This window comes from Aristolochia californica, unplaced genomic scaffold (assembly GCF_029961685.1).
Source record: "Aristolochia californica isolate CCGP_79_NKW_82.1479 unplaced genomic scaffold, dmAriCali1.0.hap1 SCAF_13, whole genome shotgun sequence".
Classification (NCBI taxonomy): domain Eukaryota; kingdom Viridiplantae; phylum Streptophyta; class Magnoliopsida; order Piperales; family Aristolochiaceae; genus Aristolochia; species Aristolochia californica.
Window position 1 is genome coordinate 24,741,466 of NW_027181804.1, and position 17,867 is coordinate 24,759,332.

The 17,867-nt window shown below is 36.9% G+C and overlaps 3 protein-coding genes across 8 annotated transcripts; 2 read left to right on the forward strand and 1 right to left on the reverse strand.

Moving 5' to 3' along the window:
• Positions 1 to 1,799: 1,799 nt before the first annotated feature.
• LOC137948639 (IRK-interacting protein-like) lies at positions 1,800 to 3,911 on the reverse strand. The gene is made up of 3 exons (XM_068794753.1): positions 3,555 to 3,911; positions 2,473 to 3,452; positions 1,800 to 2,348 (listed from the first exon to the last, which is right to left on the reverse strand). Exons 1-3 carry the CDS (start codon positions 3,744 to 3,746, stop codon positions 2,018 to 2,020), a joined length of 1,503 nt encoding a protein of 500 aa, XP_068650854.1. The 5' UTR covers positions 3,747 to 3,911; the 3' UTR covers positions 1,800 to 2,017.
• Positions 3,912 to 5,924: 2,013 nt separating this feature from the next.
• LOC137948031 (probable protein S-acyltransferase 14) lies at positions 5,925 to 13,019 on the forward strand. 6 transcript variants are annotated; one of them, XM_068793939.1, is made up of 9 exons: positions 5,925 to 5,977; positions 6,164 to 6,351; positions 6,757 to 6,972; positions 7,063 to 7,297; positions 7,404 to 7,495; positions 11,355 to 11,478; positions 11,567 to 11,652; positions 11,753 to 11,818; positions 12,566 to 13,019. In XM_068793939.1, the coding sequence occupies exons 3-9, from the start codon at positions 6,763 to 6,765 to the stop codon at positions 12,689 to 12,691; spliced, it is 939 nt and encodes a 312-aa protein (XP_068650040.1). In that variant the 5' UTR covers positions 5,925 to 5,977; positions 6,164 to 6,351; positions 6,757 to 6,762; the 3' UTR covers positions 12,692 to 13,019. The 6 variants fall into 6 exon arrangements, with proteins under 6 accessions (XP_068650040.1, XP_068650043.1, XP_068650041.1 ...); XM_068793942.1 differs by having other exon boundaries at positions 6,771 to 6,972; XM_068793940.1 differs by lacking the exons at positions 5,925 to 5,977; positions 6,164 to 6,351 and adding an exon at positions 6,412 to 6,641.
• Positions 13,020 to 13,274: 255 nt separating this feature from the next.
• On the forward strand, positions 13,275 to 16,029 carry LOC137948047 (uncharacterized). The gene is made up of 7 exons (XM_068793968.1): positions 13,275 to 13,526; positions 13,993 to 14,597; positions 14,681 to 14,844; positions 14,935 to 15,015; positions 15,098 to 15,173; positions 15,247 to 15,339; positions 15,524 to 16,029. The coding sequence occupies exons 2-7, from the start codon at positions 14,006 to 14,008 to the stop codon at positions 15,703 to 15,705; spliced, it is 1,188 nt and encodes a 395-aa protein (XP_068650069.1). The 5' UTR covers positions 13,275 to 13,526; positions 13,993 to 14,005; the 3' UTR covers positions 15,706 to 16,029.
• The last annotated feature ends 1,838 nt before the right edge of the window (positions 16,030 to 17,867 follow it).

The following is a 17,867-nucleotide window of genomic DNA, read 5'->3' on the forward strand; positions in this document are numbered from 1 at the left end:
TAGTAACTTAAATTTTGTTATCATCAAAATTATCTAAATTCACTGGGATCTTGAGACTAATATTTATTTTAATTTTTATTATTTACACACCAATAGAAAGACATCAATTGATAGTAAAAACATAATTGTGAAACATCAAGTCTACCTTGCTTCTTCAGTATTTTATTGAATTAAGTATTATAATACTTCAAATGAATTTTGAAATACTTTAATCACTTTTTTTTTCAATTGTAGTGTTTATTTTATCCTTTATTTCATATAAATATGTCATTCCTTTGTATTATTTTCATGTTTCACTATTTAATTATTTAATAAAATTAATATAATAGGTGGTTAATAATTTTAGTATCAATCAATGTTTTATTTATGTTATTTTAGAATCAAAATCGGAAGAGCATCTGTGGGCAAGAAAATAAAATCCCTTTGAAATCACTTTGATCCCACAAAGCAATACATAAGAATATAAGACCCTATTAAAGCACTCTCAGAGTAAGTGAAAGTACTTTCACTAGTGAAAATAACCCAAAAGTTATTACTCTTAATTTTATATATTTAATTAAATTAAAAACTCTTAATTTAATCTTTAATTATTTATTAATTTTAAAAAATTGAAATTTACCTTAGTTAATTAACAGAATAGTTAAATAAAATTATCTTATAAAAATTGAATCAATCTGAGTAATTTTATATAATATAATACCCTCTTTTTTACTTATATAAATTGATGATTTTAATATCATATTTTATTTCTAATTTAAGAGTGAGAATTTAAATATTAAAAAGTAAAAATTTGACTAAGTTTTTGGATATTATAAAACTCAGTATTTGTTTAATTATTTTTATATATTTAATAAAATAAATAATAATTTTTATTTTTAAATTTTTTATTATTTTAAAACAAGTTAAAATTTATTCTATTTTAGTCAAATAAAACTATCTAAAATAAAAGTTAAATCTATTAAAGTAATTTTATTTAATAAAATACATTTTTTTATATAAATTCCTTAATTTTAATATTATTCTTAATGACCATTTTAAGAGTGAGAAATTAGATATTGTAAAAGTAATAATTTCATTAACATTTGGATATTATAAAAGTAAGGGTTTTTAATCATTTTATTTTTTATATAATTTTTTTAAATTATATATTAATTTAAAAAAAGTTAAAATATATTTTAGTTTAGTTAAATAAAACTATCTTATAAAAATTGAATCCATAATATTAATTTTTATAATAAAATACCCTCTTTTTTATTTACATAAATTTATAATTTTAATATTATATCCAATTAATATTTTAAGAGTGAGAATTTAGATATTAAAAAGTAAAAATTTTATTAAACATTTGGATGTTATAAAATTAAAATTCGTTTAAGTATTTTATTTTTATATATTTAATCAAATAAATAAATATAATTTAATTTCTTTAACTATTTATTAATTCAGACAAGTTAATATCAGAAAAGTAAAATAAAAAAATATCTTATAAAATCTAAATCTATTAAATTATTTCCATTATATTTCGCTCCGTTGGATATCGTCGAAGGAAGTCGCGACCAGCAATAGCTCTTCCTATCTTCTACCTCCAAATACTTTCTTCAGAAGCATGATCCAGTAAAGAGATTCCACCATCCACTCGCTTTCTGCAATTCTTCAGTGGACAAGTAATCTTTCCGTTCACCTTTTTCCAGAGCGAATTCAAAAGTCATTCATTTCAAATCTTTGGCAATCGGTATCCCATCAACGTTTTATAATGAAAAAGACGAAGTACAAAAGGTGTATTTAAGTTTCCTGATTTTATTTATTATCAAAGATACTGAAAGTGTCATAATCATGGAAGTTGAATTGAAGGAGACGACACAAACCCATCTGGGATCAAATAGAAGACTTTTTCTCATACCCAAAACCTCAAATCTCACAGCTGTTTCTTCCTTTCTTCCTCAATCCGATCAACTCCTTGTTTTTAATCTAAAAAGGAAGGAGATATCTACAAGCAACAGTAATGGATAATAATCCATCAGGTTGTTTGTTGGTCGTACCTGCAAAGCACTTTACATTTGACGACGCTGTTGAAGACGAAGAACCCGGGTGCTACCATAACTCGCACCGTCGTGGGCATCAGCTTCTTCACCTTTTCCCCGACTATCATGTCCTCCATGTACACGCCATCGAACTCCGCACTCTTGTCTACTCGGAAGATTGGCAAGCTAGGGTGCACCGCGCAAGCCAGCAGGTGCACCAGCCACACGCTCTTTGCCGCCACGAAGAACGCCTGCAGCAGCGCCTCTGGCCACGCTCGGCTCCAACCCAACATCGCCACGATCTCGCTCATCTTCCGATCGCAGAATCTGCTTCGTTTTTTTTTTTTAAGTCCAAGTGAGAATTTGAGTCGATAATGGAAGATAACCATTGTGAAACGATGGATAATTGGATATAGAATCATAGTAATTGTTTAGAATGAGAATGGCGGACCTGCTGAATGTTTCACTGAAATGCCGGGTGCCTTTGTTCAAGACTTCGTCCCAGGTGAGCCCCTTGAGGGCAGTAAATGAAGAGAAATTCGCTTCACACTGTTCGATCGGGTTGAGGATCGAAGCCGAGCCGTTCCTCTGAAACCCTATGGACTCGAAATCCTCGTAGAAAGCTCGGTTGAGAAGGGCTTCCAAGTAGAAGAGCAGGCTCCTAGGGTTTCTAGAGATAGAGATTTTGATTTCGTAAGGCTGGAGAAGGGCAGTGATTCTTTCGAAAACCTTGCCGCCGGTCTGCCGAAGCTGAAGTGTGAGAAATCGGCTTAAATGCCGCACAGCGGTTCGAGCCTCGGCGACGGAGAGGAGGAACGGCTCGATGACCTGCTCCTTATTCTCGAGTCCCTTCGTCTTCGCTGGATTGTACGGTAATCGGTACGGGGAGGAGTTGCAAAGCTCAAGGCCAGATTTGAGATCGTCGCAGTAGATTTCAAGCTTGTTGAGCTTCTTCTCAAGCTCAGCCATGGAGTATTTCAACTTCGACGCTTCAAGCACCGCCTCGTCTCTCTTCCTCGTGGCCTGAAGAAGCTTGTGAGAGAGCTCCGTGACAGCCAGTTTCCACTGCTCCTCCCTCGCCGACGCCGCCGTCGGTGCCGTGGACGAAGTGACGCCGGATTTAGGACTTTTCCTAGTTAACGACGAGAAGATAGACTTAAAGAGCCCACTCGAAATCGGGCTCGAAATAGAAGAAACACGCTTCTGACCTCCGCTGCCGTCAACAGGCACGACCGAAATCTTCTCCCGCGTGTTAGGGCGGCACTTGTTACAGGAAACCACCCGGTCATCATAGACATCGTCATACGCATCCGAGGCCCGTCGAGAAGACGCATGAAGCGGCGTGGGATGGTGTTTCGAAGGCACCGCACTTCTCTCAACACTCGAACTCATCCTCCCAGCCTCTATTCCCCCTTCTTCTCTCATTCCGCACTGTCAACAATTGTAATTTGAACCATCAAGACAAAAAACAACGCAAGAACCGAAGAAGAAGAAGAAAAAAAACAAACCAATGGAGATTAACAAGAGAAGTACATAAGGCGACCGAGGCGAAGGCAGAGGAGGAAGAGGCGAAGAAGCTTTCGAAGACGAGGACGCCATCATGATTTGTTCAAAACGATTCACTGATTCATTATTTCCTGAGAGATTTCCAAAACCTGATATATGACAAACGTGGAAAATTTCCCTTTCATCTTCAGCAATTCCTTCCGCACTGCGGTTTTTCATCCGAAGATCATTTTGGGTTCAAAAACAGAAAAAACAATCCGAGTTTAATTTTGTCTTTTCCATGGCGTCTCTCTGACCCTCTGATATCAAGGCCATTTGACCTTCTCAGGCGAAAGCGAAAACCGCGAGGGTGGGGATCAGGCAATAAAGCAAGACTCGCATGGTATTTTGTCTTTTCCATGGCGTCTCTCTGACCCTCTGATATCAAGGCCATTTGACCTTCTCAGGCGAAAGCGAAAACCGCGAGGGTGGGGATCAGGCAATAAAGCAAGACTCGCATGGTATTTATGGTCCAGAGAGCTACCCAACCACCAAGATTTAATGTGTTCTGGACATGTGAAAGGATTTAATGAAGGGAGATGGAAAAGGAGAAGTGGGGCCCACTTTCTGAGTTGTCAAATTGTGACTCGTGTCTCGTGGCCTTCCAGTTCACGTGTTAGTGTTTGGATTCTCTGTATCATGGTCCACGTGGACGGTCGACATTTCGATACGGGATACCCGGAAGAGATCAGATCTGTGGCAAAGATTTCGGTTTATCCATACAGAACCCCCCTAAAGTGTATGAAATTACGTATATCTCCTCAAGAGGGTAAGTTGAATGTGAGGTCGAGTAAGTAGCCCAGATAAGACAAAATGAAGCAATTAATTACAGTTTTGACAAGATAGCTTTCGTAATTTTTAGACTTTAAATAAGGTTAATTAAGTCTAATTATGTGAACTGCAATGAAGTGGTTCGAGAGCTCATATTTAGATTGCTGTGGTGGTTAGAAATCGATGTCAACCATTGTTTTAAGGTCTTGTCAACCCATTATGATGTGGAAACGTTTCATATTTCTAAGGTTAGATGGCTTTTTAATCCATTGATGTCACGATTTTCAGGCAAGTTACGAAAAATAAAATCTTTTACGTGTCAACAAAATGTGAGTCACACATGACTCACATTAATTTTTTTTGAGGGAGATAGAAAAAGAGGTTTTGATTGGTCAATTAAGACATCTGATTGGTCCTTTGCCTGAAATGAGGTCAAAATCTAGTTAATTATGCCGAATTTGCCGGTTCAGTTAGTTGATTTTGGACTAGTCAGTTTGCTCATAGTAATTTGAGAGGAATTTTCCCCTATATTAAACATGCTTTAGAGAGGAATTTGATTGATCCCTCGCTTAAAATGAGGTCAAAATCCAATTAATTAGACCAAAATTTTTGGTTTGGTTGGTTGATTTTGGACTAGTCAGATTGCTTATTGTGGTCTACCAGTAATTCTCTCCTACATGTAAATATACTCTAGTGAGAAATTTGATTACTCCCTTGGTTGAAATGAGGTAAAAATCTAGTTAATTAGGCCGGATTTGTTAGTTTCGGTTAGTTGATTTTGGACTAGTTAGTTTGCTCATAGTGGTATGAGAGGAATTCTCCATTACATGTAAACATGCCCTAGTGAGGAATTTGATTGCTCCCTCGCCTGAAATGAGGTCAAAATCTAGTTAATTAGACCAAATTTGTTGGTTCAGTGGGTTGATTTTGAATTAATCTGTTGATTTTGGACTAGTCAGTTTGCTCATAGTGGTTCGAGATGAATTCTCCCCTACATTTAAACATGCTCTAGAGAGGAATTTGATTGGTCCCTTGCCTGTAATGAGGTTAAAATCCAGTTAATTAGGTCGAATTTGGTGGTTCAATCAATTGATTTTAAACTAGACAGTTTGTTCATAATGGTTTGAGAGGAATTCTCCCCTACATTATTTAAACATGTTCTAAAGAGGAATTTGATTGGTCCTTTGCATGAAATGAGGTCAAAATCCAGTTAATTAGGCCGGATTTGGTGGTTCAATCAGTTGATTTTGGACTAGTCAGTATGAATTTGATTAATCCGAGGTCAAAATTCAGTTAATTAGACCGAATTTGGTGGTTTAATCGGTGGATTTTAGACTAGTGAATTTACTCATAGAAATTCTCTCATACAAGATAAAGAAATAGGGAAGGGGGCAACTACCTTTCTCAGTCCATCTTTGCTAGAGAGGTAGGGAGACCTATACACCGATTGAGGACGACAAAAGGGGGCAGAGAAGAACAGTTCTCCTCCCTTCCCTCCCCCCTTCCCTTTTATTATTTTATACATGGCTTAGGAAGGGACAAGGAAACTAGTGAGAAAAGGAGGTGTGGCCTCGCCTCTTCTAGAATTTTTGCTACTTGTTTGTGGAAAAAGGAAGATCTTGATGTTTAATCCACAAATGGTGAGATCATTGCGGAAATCAGTTTCAAGATTTAAGAAATAATCGTGAACTTATCTAAAATTTCCTTTTTTCTTTATAATTCGATCATTTCGATGCCATATAATAAATATTGTTCATTAATAATCGGATTTCTGTCATTCCCAGTGAAGGATTTTTAACTGGTTTTTTATTCTTTTTTCTTACCAGCCATTTGTTGTTAATGAAGGATAAAGCCATGTCTCAGATGTTTATTTCAAAGCAAGGGGGTGGGGCGGTACAATCCTTCCCCCCTCCTCCTTCGATCGCTGACGTTTGAAGCGTCTGACTTTGCCCCGGGCCCCGCCTCCCCGGCAAGATGTAGTCGTTGGAATCTGGAAGCTTGGAATTTGGAAACGGTGAGCCGTGTACTTTGATTTCTCGATGGAAAGTTGTAACAGCAACGAGCATTTAATAAAGTTAAATATGTATCTCCTTTTCACTCTAATCTCATTTCTGCTTCTGCCTCGCTTCCTCGTTCTATCTTCATTTTTCCTTTTTTTGAGAAAAAAAAAAACAAAATCTATACATTAGGAAAATAATTTCTTCTCTTCTTCTCTTGCTCTATGTGAGAAGTGACACATTTCATTCGTTTGGAGCTTCTGGGAACGGAATTTCACACCCCCTGCGGGAATTTCCAGATTCCCAGGTGATCAAACCCTCCCCAAACCCCTAACCCTTGTTTCAGATAGGTTTAGGTACGCAGAGAACAAAAAGCACAATTTACTTCTTTCTTTCTCTCTTTTTTCTTCCCTTCATTTCAGTACACGATGCACAGATCCGGCGCCGTCATGGCGTGGAACGTCTTCAAATTCTGCACGGCCTTACGTGGTTTGGGCTCGATCATGATCCTCTTGGTTCTTGGTGTCGTCAGTGTTACGTACTACGCCGTGGTATTCACTAATTATGGGCCTCTGTTGTCGAACGGGGGTCTTGATTCTGTTTACGCCTTCGCCTTATTGCTTGCCTTCCATTGCTTGGTAAATTTGCCATTTCTTGTTGTGGTGTAAAGTACTTCTGGGTGGGTTGGGTTTTGGGTGAAGAGTTTCCTGAAATAGTGAATTTTGCAGTTGGTGATGTTACTGTGGAGCTACTTTTCGGTGGTTTTTACGGATCCAGGGGGTGTGCCTCCGAATTGGAGGCCCGTTTTGGATGAGGAGAGAAGTGAAACTGTTCCCTTGACGGGTCCGGAGTTTGCTGGGTCCCAGCCCGGAGCACCATTTCCGGACACTGCTAATCCGAGAATTAGGTACTGCAGAAAGTGTAACCAGTTGAAGCCTCCTCGTTGTCATCACTGTTCTGTTTGTAAGTTCATTTAGATAGTCACCCTTACTTTTTTAACTTGCTCTAAAATTTGTTGAGAAAGAATGAAAAGAGTGCATCATCTGATTGTAGGCCTTCTTGGTTGTAGGTGGGAGGTGTGTGCTCAAGATGGACCATCACTGTGTATGGGTTGTCAATTGTGTTGGGGCTTTGAATTACAAGTACTTTCTTCTTTTCCTGGTATATTCCTCTGGCACATAACCTGATATTTATAAATTCTTCAATTATTTTCATCTGGGTCAGTTGGATTAAGTTTATTATCTTTGGCATTTATGTTATTTACAAAATTTATAGTCGATTAGTTAAGTAGTTAATACACACAATGACATTGATGGCACACAAATTTTTTTATTTGTTTTTTAATTTTTATGTGTCCTTTTATACTGACTAAACAGGGTGTTTGTCAGGACAGATCCAAGACCAAAGTAATAGTGTGAAAGTTAACATATAAATTGAATATAGATTCTGAATTATCATTTGATGTAGGGAGATGGTATATTTGTTTTGTTGATTCCTTCTTTTAAATAACACACGATTTCTTGACATGAATAGAAAAATACATAACAATAGGCATTAAACCTGCGGAGAATTTCACATACTGGAGTAACAAAAAAAAGAAGAAGAAGAAACTAAAACAGATTTGGTGGATGGAAAGCTTCTGCAGCTACTATGGCACAATAGGGCAGTCAAATTTCACTTGCAAAATCTACATTGGATCTCAAAGTTCTTTTTATTTTACTGAGACAACCTGTACAATGTTTTTATATTTTTTGATATATTGTCTTTTGTGTTTAGACAACATGATTTGAAAGAGCAGAGAGCTTCAAGCAACTTAATTAAGAAATTGTTGCTTGAAAGATCTTGATTCAGAAAGACTTTTTCAAACTAATGAAAGGAAAATGAAATTTAATCAGTGCTCCGTTGCTTCTAAGTTTTTTTCCCAGTAAATCAATGTGAGGCTACAGTTATGAAGCAGCTGATACTACTGTTTTCATGCTACTTTAGCTCAGATAGATGCCAAGCATCGAAGTGGTTCCATTGTTTTAGCTTTAAGAAGAGATTCATCAGTGTTTTTTTTTTTTTTTTTTTTTTTTTTTTTTTTTTGTGAAATGATACTGAATTTTATTAAGAGAAGTTAAAATGAGCAGATTACAGGGGGGGTGTTGTGGAGGGGGAAGCCTTCCCAAACAATGAGAGATTGCTGGGAGGTTCCGATTTTTGCCAATTTATTAGCCAAAGAATTGACTGATCTAGAAACGAGGTTCCAATTACAATGAATGGATGACACAATGTTAGCAATACAATCAGCGATAGGCCAGTGGCACCAGGGGGGGCGCAAGTAAGTTTCAAGCAAGAGAAACCGAGATAAATTGCTTCAAAATATATTTTCAAAATAATGTTGGGCATTAAGAGTCTTAACATACTTCTACAAAAACATGCAGTACTCAAATATAATTAAATACCACTGCAGGCCATTAGGAGCCAAGTTTTGGGCCGTCAAAGCAAATAGCCAATACTGACTGGTGTGTCTCCTTGCTCCAAAAGATATGATTACAGCTGTAAACTGGGCATAGTTGGGGCATTGTATGAATGAAGCTAGCTTTGATTAGTATTAACTGACACTAGATCTAGGTCCATCTGAGATCAGATTTGAGGTTACAACTCCAAAACTATTTAATATTTAAATCTGTGTCCTTGTGGGATCCTCGGTTCAATCCTTGAAAAAAATTCAGAGAGATAAGAACATAGAATATAGAGTATAAACTGCAAATTGAATGCATTTTCATTTATCATCTCTCAATTGATGTTCTGATTTTTATTTTTTTTAACTAATTAAATAATCATGCAAGGCATCTTGAAACATTGTCCTGAGTCCTTGGGCTGGGATGCCTACAGATGTGTGGATTCTGAGTTTGGAATGATCCTACATCTGAGTTCCTGAATATATAAATATTACCTAGATAAACAAGATTAGTAGCATGGGTACCTCAGGATTAATGTGTGCCTAGTGTACAATAAAAATCAAGTGATGTGGTGTTCATTGTGTTGCTTGGTGTTTAACCACCAATTAATTTTGGAGCTTACTATGTTAAACACATAATTTCTGATTGGGAGTCTCAACAGTGATCGTATGGACAATTTCTTATGTCAAACACACCTTAAACCATTGCACATTTGGTGTTTCTCTTTTAGCCGTCTCATATTAGTATGGATGATCTAAATGTCTCATCTTAGTTTTTACTAAATTCAAAAACCTGATTCTTTTGGAGATAGGACCCAGTGAACCTCAGAAGGTTTATTCTTTCTTATCATTGAATAACCATTCCTGGAGGGACCATGACAATCTGTTTTTGGCTTTGCATCTATAGCTTCTTGCATTTGGCAGGAAGCAGCACTGACCACCAAGATTTAAGAATTAATAGGTTAATATACTCTTGTGTAAAGTGAGGGTCTTATGTCTACTTTTTTTATGTGGCCATTGTCATACTGTCTTATCACGGTTGTTCAGGCTGTTCTTTCTGTTAGCCAAGTTGAAGTTTGTGCTTCTACAATTGTCCTTCAGAGTTTCCCTCAATTTTTTTTTTTTTTTTATGTCTTGGCTGGAACCTTTCAGACCTGTAGTTATGTCATTTCTTGATTTATAGAAGCCCATGCTTTTGAATTAGACTCTCTTTATAAGTTGAATGGTCAGATATCTAAAGACACTGACATCTAGGACTTCCTCCAAATGTGAGTCACCAAAAGTGCCGCTCTTTTTTTATTCAGAAGTAGAGTGACTGATCAATGAGGAGCTCTAGAGAGGACCATAAATTGTGGCCAAATCTCATTAACTTTGAACTTTTGAATGGTATATATTTGTTTTTGTTCTGTTTTATGTCCTTTTCCTTTTCTTTCTTGATTTTCGGAAAAGAATGTGCTATTAGCTTGAAAAAGAAGGAAGTACCGGGAAATCTTGCCTCAAATAACTGACAAAGGATCATTTAGGAGCAAAGAAACCAAACAAATCTATAGCCAATGGTAAAGAAAAGATTTCTTTGTAATGTCCAACCATTAGCATGCAGGATGACCTGTTGAGAGATTTCATAGCTTAGGGGTTAGGATAGATGTAATGTGGTGTAATCTTTGGCCTTAGATGTCTCAAAGGGGCAGTGATTATTAAAAAATAGAAAAAATTATAATTTAATATGAGCCCAATTTAAAATGAATTGATTGAGCTAAAATCCTACTGGTGTGTATATTTCCTCTAGAAAAAGACAATTTCTTCTCAAGTACTGCCCGTTTTTCTAATTTGATGTTCACTACTGTCTTAGTTTTGTCTGATGGGGTTGTAGGATATAGAAATATGTAAGCATTGCTAGTGTGCAAATTGCTTTTCAGATACAGGTTCTGTTGGTCATGAGAGATTGTACGTTTTTTTTTTCTGCTTTATATCTGATATTATAGTTGCACATTTTTTTTTGAAATATTTGTTGTTGTTACCTGGATTGTTGATATATGTAATGAATAAACACAACAATGTGGCTATTGAATAAAAGGGAAACACAGAAAGAAAAAAGCATTTCCAGATGTTAGTTAAATGAGAGAGGGCTTCCGAGAGAAGATCATTTTTGCAGAGAAATTAGGTTATGCTTTGCTTCTCTGACACCTTTATTTACCATCAGCAAATACCTTTTCTTTCCTCATTCTCAACTTTTATATTTGAAAAGTCTTCTAATTCATCATGTTAGGAAATCAGTGAAAACTATTGTTTATTCTTGTCCTAATTAGGTGTATCATGTGTTTTTGTCTAAGATACTCTCTCTTGACTTGCATGCATCTGGGGTGGACCATCTTTGATTTTGCTTTTAGTGTTACTTTTCTGTGAATCCAAATATGTCCCTTTAGTGACTAGCGTGTATATAGGTACACAAATTCTGGCTAATGGTACATTTTTTAGTTTCTTTTGGCTTTGCATCATCTTCATTTTATCTTGAATTCAGTATCTTTTTTGATATTTGGTTTTTTTTTTTTTTCATCTCTTCATGGGACCACCATACAGTTTTACACATTTCTTGAGACGAGTCTTGTCACATTGTCGTTATTGCCACATTTTATAGCCTTCTTCAGCGATGGAGAGATCCCTGGAACTCCAGGAAGCCTTGCATCTACTTTTCTTGCATTTGGTAAGGATATCCTTTTCTCTTTATTTTATTTTAGTTGCTTTTATGACCATTCTTTTGCTATTTTAAAATTTTTGTTGATGTTGTCCAGTGCTAAACTTAGCATTTGCACTAAGTGTGATGGGGTTCCTCATCATGCATTGTTCATTGGTGGCTGGTAACACTACAACAATTGAAGTTAGTAATTTCTACTATTGACTTTTTCTTTCAAATCTTTTTGGTAGCTGTCAATTGTATTGCTTTAAAAGTAAGGATTGATGCAAAATCATTTCCATAGGCTTATGAAAAGAAGACTACACCGAAATGGCGGTACGACCTCGGTAGAAGAAAGAACTTTGAACAGGTTAGTGCATGCATCCAGTGCTCATGCAAATTGTGGTTATTTATATTGACATTTGACTCTTACTAATATCTTTATTTTTTCCTTTTGCCTTTTTCTTTAAATTAATTGGCTATTTGCTGAGCTTATAGCTTGCTTAAATGACTTCAATAATACTTGTTGATAGCCCATTGCTATAAACAGAATGTAAAATTCTCGTCTTTTATGCCTAGTACTAGTAATGAAACTGGTGTTGGATTTCCACCTTCCCTGCAATACCTAGGTTGTGTTTGGAACATAGAAAGTGGAGAAAAAAGAAAGAGAAAGAGAAAAAGAAGGAGAAAAGAAACTTGTTTGGATGCCTATAGAAAATGAGAGAGAAAGCGGAAGAGAAATATAATTTTTCTTGTTTGGATATACATGGAAAAAGAAAAAGAAAAAAAATTAGTAAATTTTAAACTTTTTATGATTAAAATTTTCACTCAAGTTTCTATTTCTTTTTTTTTTCTCCCCAAATTCCATCATTTTGTGAGAGAATTTATTAACTAGATTTTTTTCTTTTTTCTCGATGATTCTCAGCTGTTAAACAACAGAAAATACCCTTCTCTCCTATTTCTTTTTTTTTTTTCTTTTCCGTGGGTCCCTAACAGACCCCAATTGATGTATTTATTGTTGCCCCATTTTGATGTTTGAACTTTGTTGGCTTCTCTGAAGATTAACTGAGAGGTTTTACTTTACGAGGTTTCTGATTTTCATATATTGGGATACCAGGTTTTTGGAGCAGACAAGAGATACTGGTTCATCCCAGCGTATTCCGAAGAAGACCTGCGGAGAATGCCAGCACTACAGGGCCTTGAGTATCCGTCCAAGCCAGACTTGGATGCACAGGAGTTTTGACCGTCTCGTAACAGTAACTCCTTCACTCACAAAAGGGTCACATGAAAAAGCAAAACAATTCTACAAACTGACCATTTCCAGGATCGAGAAGAAACCGATGCTACTACAGCTTCTTAGCTCCTTTTAGTTGGAGAAGCTAAATAGCCCTGAAGAAATGAAAACTGGCGCAACTCATGGGAGCCTTTTTTTAACTGTTTTAACTTGGGAGCTGATTTTTGTTTCATATGTTGTTTGAATCATAGGGTGGGGGATTAGGAGAAATGACGATATCTGTATCATGGTAGTTTTGATTTCTCGGAAATTTGCTGGAGCCAGGTCTGTTCATAAATACACTGTAAAAGGTTAGTAATATACATCCAAAGACCATTTCTGAAGAAGCATTTCCTGAATCTCAAACAACCCAAGGCTAATTACTTTCACACGAACGAAAAGTCTCCTAATAATGTCTTACAGGTTAAAAAAAACCAGAAAAAAAAACTTCCGGGTAAGAGGCAAATGAAGACTAAGATCCCCACTCGACTTTCGCGCTTGCCTCTCGTCCCTGTTCTTTCTCTCTCTTCTCATTTCGCCTAATCGCTCCCATTTTGCCATTAACAACACATAAGCAAGATGACACGTGTGCTCCCGAGTTCCGCTGAAAACTAGAAAGGTCCCTCCCCTTCACTGCCGCTTACCCATCTCTCTCGCAGATATTTCCTCACCCGGGCGGTCGCCTTCTATTTGCTCCTGAGCCAAATTGGCAAACTTCTGCTACAGATAGAGGGTAACGCCGACGGTCAGGCTCCTATTTCTAAGCGCAGATCGTCCTTCTTGTTTGCGGAGGAAAAAAGAAAAGGTGCGATTTCCTGGCTGCATATTTTAAACTGAATTTGTGATAATTTTGTTGTAACCTTTTCCTTGGATCGGAATTTTCTTTTTTAAAATTATCTGATTGTTCTTTAGAATTGGATTTATGTTCTGTTTGTTTGTGATCTTGCCTGTTTTAGTTTGATTCTGGTTGATTAGATTTCTTTTTTTTTGTTGGCGAAAGGCGGTTAGTTTTGTGAATGTGCCTTTAACGTGTTAGGCCTTTGCTAGGGTTTCTTTTTTTTCTCTTGTCTTTTCCAGTTTGGATGACGTTGTTTTGTATGCGATCTTTGTTCATTTGGTACTGTATGGGTTCTTTCGTTGTCACGACGTATTTCTACTTCGTTAATTCCGACTTACTGATTGTTATGTTGATCACACGAAGCTTTCTTTCATGCATTTTATGTTCATCTCGGATTTTGTTCTGTTTTGACATGCCGCTCTTTCCTACATAGGAACTGAGATAAAATGCAAAGGGGCAGAGGAGGCAGAGGTCCTTTTTTTGATTTTGGTGACCCCTTCACTGGTTTTGGGGATCGCCGAAACCCAATGTCGAGCTTCTTCGGCGGAAGAGACCCTTTCGATGATCCTTTCTTTACACAACCCTTTGGAGGCATGTTAGGCTCTAGCATGTTCGGGCCTAGATTGTTTGGCAGTAGTTTGTTCAGCGATGGAGGAAGCTTCTTTGGTGAGCCGACTCCGTCTGGGCTGATTGAAGATCAGCCTCCTCCTAGATTGTTTGGCAGTAGTTTGTTCGGCGATGGAGGAAGCTTTTTTGGTGAGCCGACTCCGTCTGGGCTCATTGAAGATCAGCCTCCTCCTAGATTGTTTGGCAGTAGTTTGTTCGGCGATGGAGGAAGCTTTTTTGGTGAGCCGACTCCGTCTGGGCTCATTGAAGATCAGCCTCCTCCGTCCAATAACTCAAGAGGACCTATTATCGAGGAGATATCGTCTGATGATGAAGGAGACAAAGGCGACAACGAGAAGAAAGATAATCCTCGAAAGCATTCTAGGCCAAGTAAAGAACCTTTCGTTGAGGACCCAGATGACCTAAATGAAGGTAAATGATAGTCGATCATCTCGTGTCATGCTTCATTTCTTAATCCAACGATGTTGTTCTGAAAATTTCCTCTTTCCTTGCAGAAAAGAAGAGTAAGCACAGTGAGTTGAGACACGGTTATAATAGAAATGAAAAAGGACAGACTCAGCCACGGTCTTTCAGCTTCCAGAGCTCCACTGTGACTTATGGTGGTGTGAATGGAGCGTATTATACTTCCTCTTCAACCAGGAGGATGGGCGGTGACGGGGTAATTGGAGAGACTAGTTTGCTGGATAAGTTTCGTGTCTTGTTTGGCCTGGTTTTGTATTTTCATAGTACTCGTTTGGCTCTTGAGTAGGTTGTCATGGCGGAGAGCAAAGAAGCGGATACGACCACTGGGAAGGCAACACACAGGATCTCCAAAGGAATCCATGAAAAGGTAGCATGAACTTATGTCACTGTTGATCTGAATCCTCGCAGAAGTCCTTTATGTTATCCAGTAATTGATTGTGTATTTTCAGGGACATACGCTTACAAGGAAGCTAAATTCTGATGGGAGGGTGGATACAATGCAAGCGTTGCATAATCTGAATGAGGGTAGGTCCATGTTTCTAATCGAAATTAATGAGTTTTTCAGGGCCAATTGGACTGAGATGTAGTTTTTGTGTAGATGAACTTGATCGATTCGAGGAAACTTGGAGGGGGAATGCACAGAAGCATCTACCTGGTTGGGACCAAGGATTTGATATGAATCGCAATATGGGTAAGTGGGGGTTATTGGATTCGTACTCTGTCACCATGTTTTTTATTTGTTGGAATTTTTGGTCTTTTTCATCTGTCACTTCCACTATCTGCTACTATATAGCAGATGTAGTAGAGATAGCAGGTTTATGGGATTCCTGGGTGATCCGTGACATGCAATTCTGATAATTGTGGCTGTGGGGCAGGCGTTGGAGCGGGTTCCAGCAGGCAAAATAGGCAGGGTGGATGGGCTCTCCCTTCAACCACGAGAATGAATTCCAGGGTGCGAAGAATACCTGTTGAAGATGGTGGCCGTGCAGAGGAGGTGATAATATCCGATGGGCAATCGGAGTTGCGCAATTATGTCTGGGATCGTCAGTCAGGGTAGGCGCGATGCTTTCAAGGGGAGAGCGCGATTAAGAGATGGTCGCCTATGATTTAGTGACAAGTATGTGAAGCTGCGAAAAACAGAATCTTGATATCAATTCGTATGAGCAGAACCCCATTTGAAGCTGTCAAAAGTGAAAGATATATATATCAATAGTCTTGTGCTCTTGCATGTCATGTTTCCCGAGTATAGAAGGTGAATATCTTTCGAATATCTTTCTTGATTTATGTGATTTTCCTTCCAAGGGGTAGAAACCTCTATAAACGCTACAGATTGTGAGAGATAAAAACTAAGAAATTCTGAGTTTTGAAAGTCTTTTGAAAACAAGGGAAATGTTCTTCGTGTTCTTGAGAAGGTTCAAGTATTTTTAGAGAATATGAGGAAAAATTCTATATTCAATCCAGTTTGAGTAGTCAGAAAAAGTCATGTAGAGTTTGTGGGCCTATCTCATTAATATGCATGTCGAGGAGGGCAAAAGGGTTGTTGTATCTAACAACTCATTGAGTAAAACACTGAAACCCAATCCCATATATGGAAGAATGAAATATTGGTTAACAACTATAGAGTTGTTCTATGTAGTTGTGAATGAACCACTAGTTAGAATAGAAGCCCACAAGACCATGAACTAGAAAAATTAGGCACTAAATAAAAAAATTAAAAAAGATGATTATTTGTTTTGTGGATTGATTTAGAGCCTTTAACAACAGTTTATATGACATGTTTTGATGCTAAAACTTTGAGAGGTTTATAAAAACTTTGGACACAAAGTACGAGCAAGAAATTGAGTCTAAATAGAAGTTTTTTGTAGGAGACTATTTTACCTACATGATGGTAAATGGAAAAATAGTGATCGATTAAGTAAAGAATATTCAAAATATTATTGTTAAGATCATCACCAAGGGTATTCTTATAGATGACAAGAATCAAACTTCCACCATCATGGTCAAACTTCAAACTCTAGATGAAGCATAAAAGAAAACATCCTTCATTAGATGAAGTATTAGTTTTAATTCAGATTGACGAAAAATACGTAAAAAAACTTGGGTAATGGTTCACAAGTAGGTGGAAAAATAATTTGATAGAATCTAAGAAGACTACGAAAAGAAGAAACCCAAGAAACATCTTGGTAAACCTAAACAAAAGATTCAAAAGAAACAAAATAAGAGAGCCCGTTGTGTTTATGGAAAATCAGGTCACTTTAATCTAGCCATATGGTGGATTGACACGGGAGCAATTGTCCATTTTTTTAATGATATTTCCTCTTTTTTCTTCCTACCAGAAGGTCAAATGGAGAACTATGACAATGGGCAACTTCAGTGATGCTCAAGTGATCAGTAAATGAGAAATGCCGTTGAAGTTTACATCTAGGAACACTGTTACCCTCTACAATGTGCAGTACGTGCCAAATGTACTTGTTATCATTTTTCTTCTAAGTTAATTAGGCTACAAATTAGTGTTTGAGTCAGATAAGGTTGTAATTACCAAAGGTGGATCTTTTGTAGGGAAGGTTAAATGTAATTTCTACTAAGAGTAGTCATGAGAATAACATTTGTTCGTATGTCACGTTAGTTGATTCTTTTGACTTATGACATAGTAGACTTAGACACATAAATATAAACTCTTTAAAAAGAACGGTAAACTTAAATTTAATACCTAAAAATAATATAATTTAAAAAATAAATGTGAGATATGTGTCTAATAAAAACAACTTAGAAAGCCATTTAAGTCAACAAGTGAAGCATTTGATCTACTAGAGCTCATACATAGTGAGATAATTTGTCAGATATGTGAGATAAGTGGTAGTTTGATAACAGGAAGAAAATGTATTTTATTACCTTGATAGATGATATATCAACATATTGCTATATTGCTATCTTTATCTAATCAAGACTAAAGATGAATAGTTAGATACATTTAAAATTTCCAAATTAGAAGTTGAAAATCAAACACAAAAAATAATTAAAACACTTGGGCAAAAAAGAGGACAAGAATAATTTTATAGAATTTGGAAAATTTTGTGAGGAACATGGAATCATACATGAGATCACGACTCCTCTCCAGTCCAATGGAATTGCTGAAAAGGATTTTTTTTTTTTTTTTTTGACATGAATGACTTTATGTTGTCTAGTTCTTGTCTTCCCAACAATTTGTTGGGATAAGTT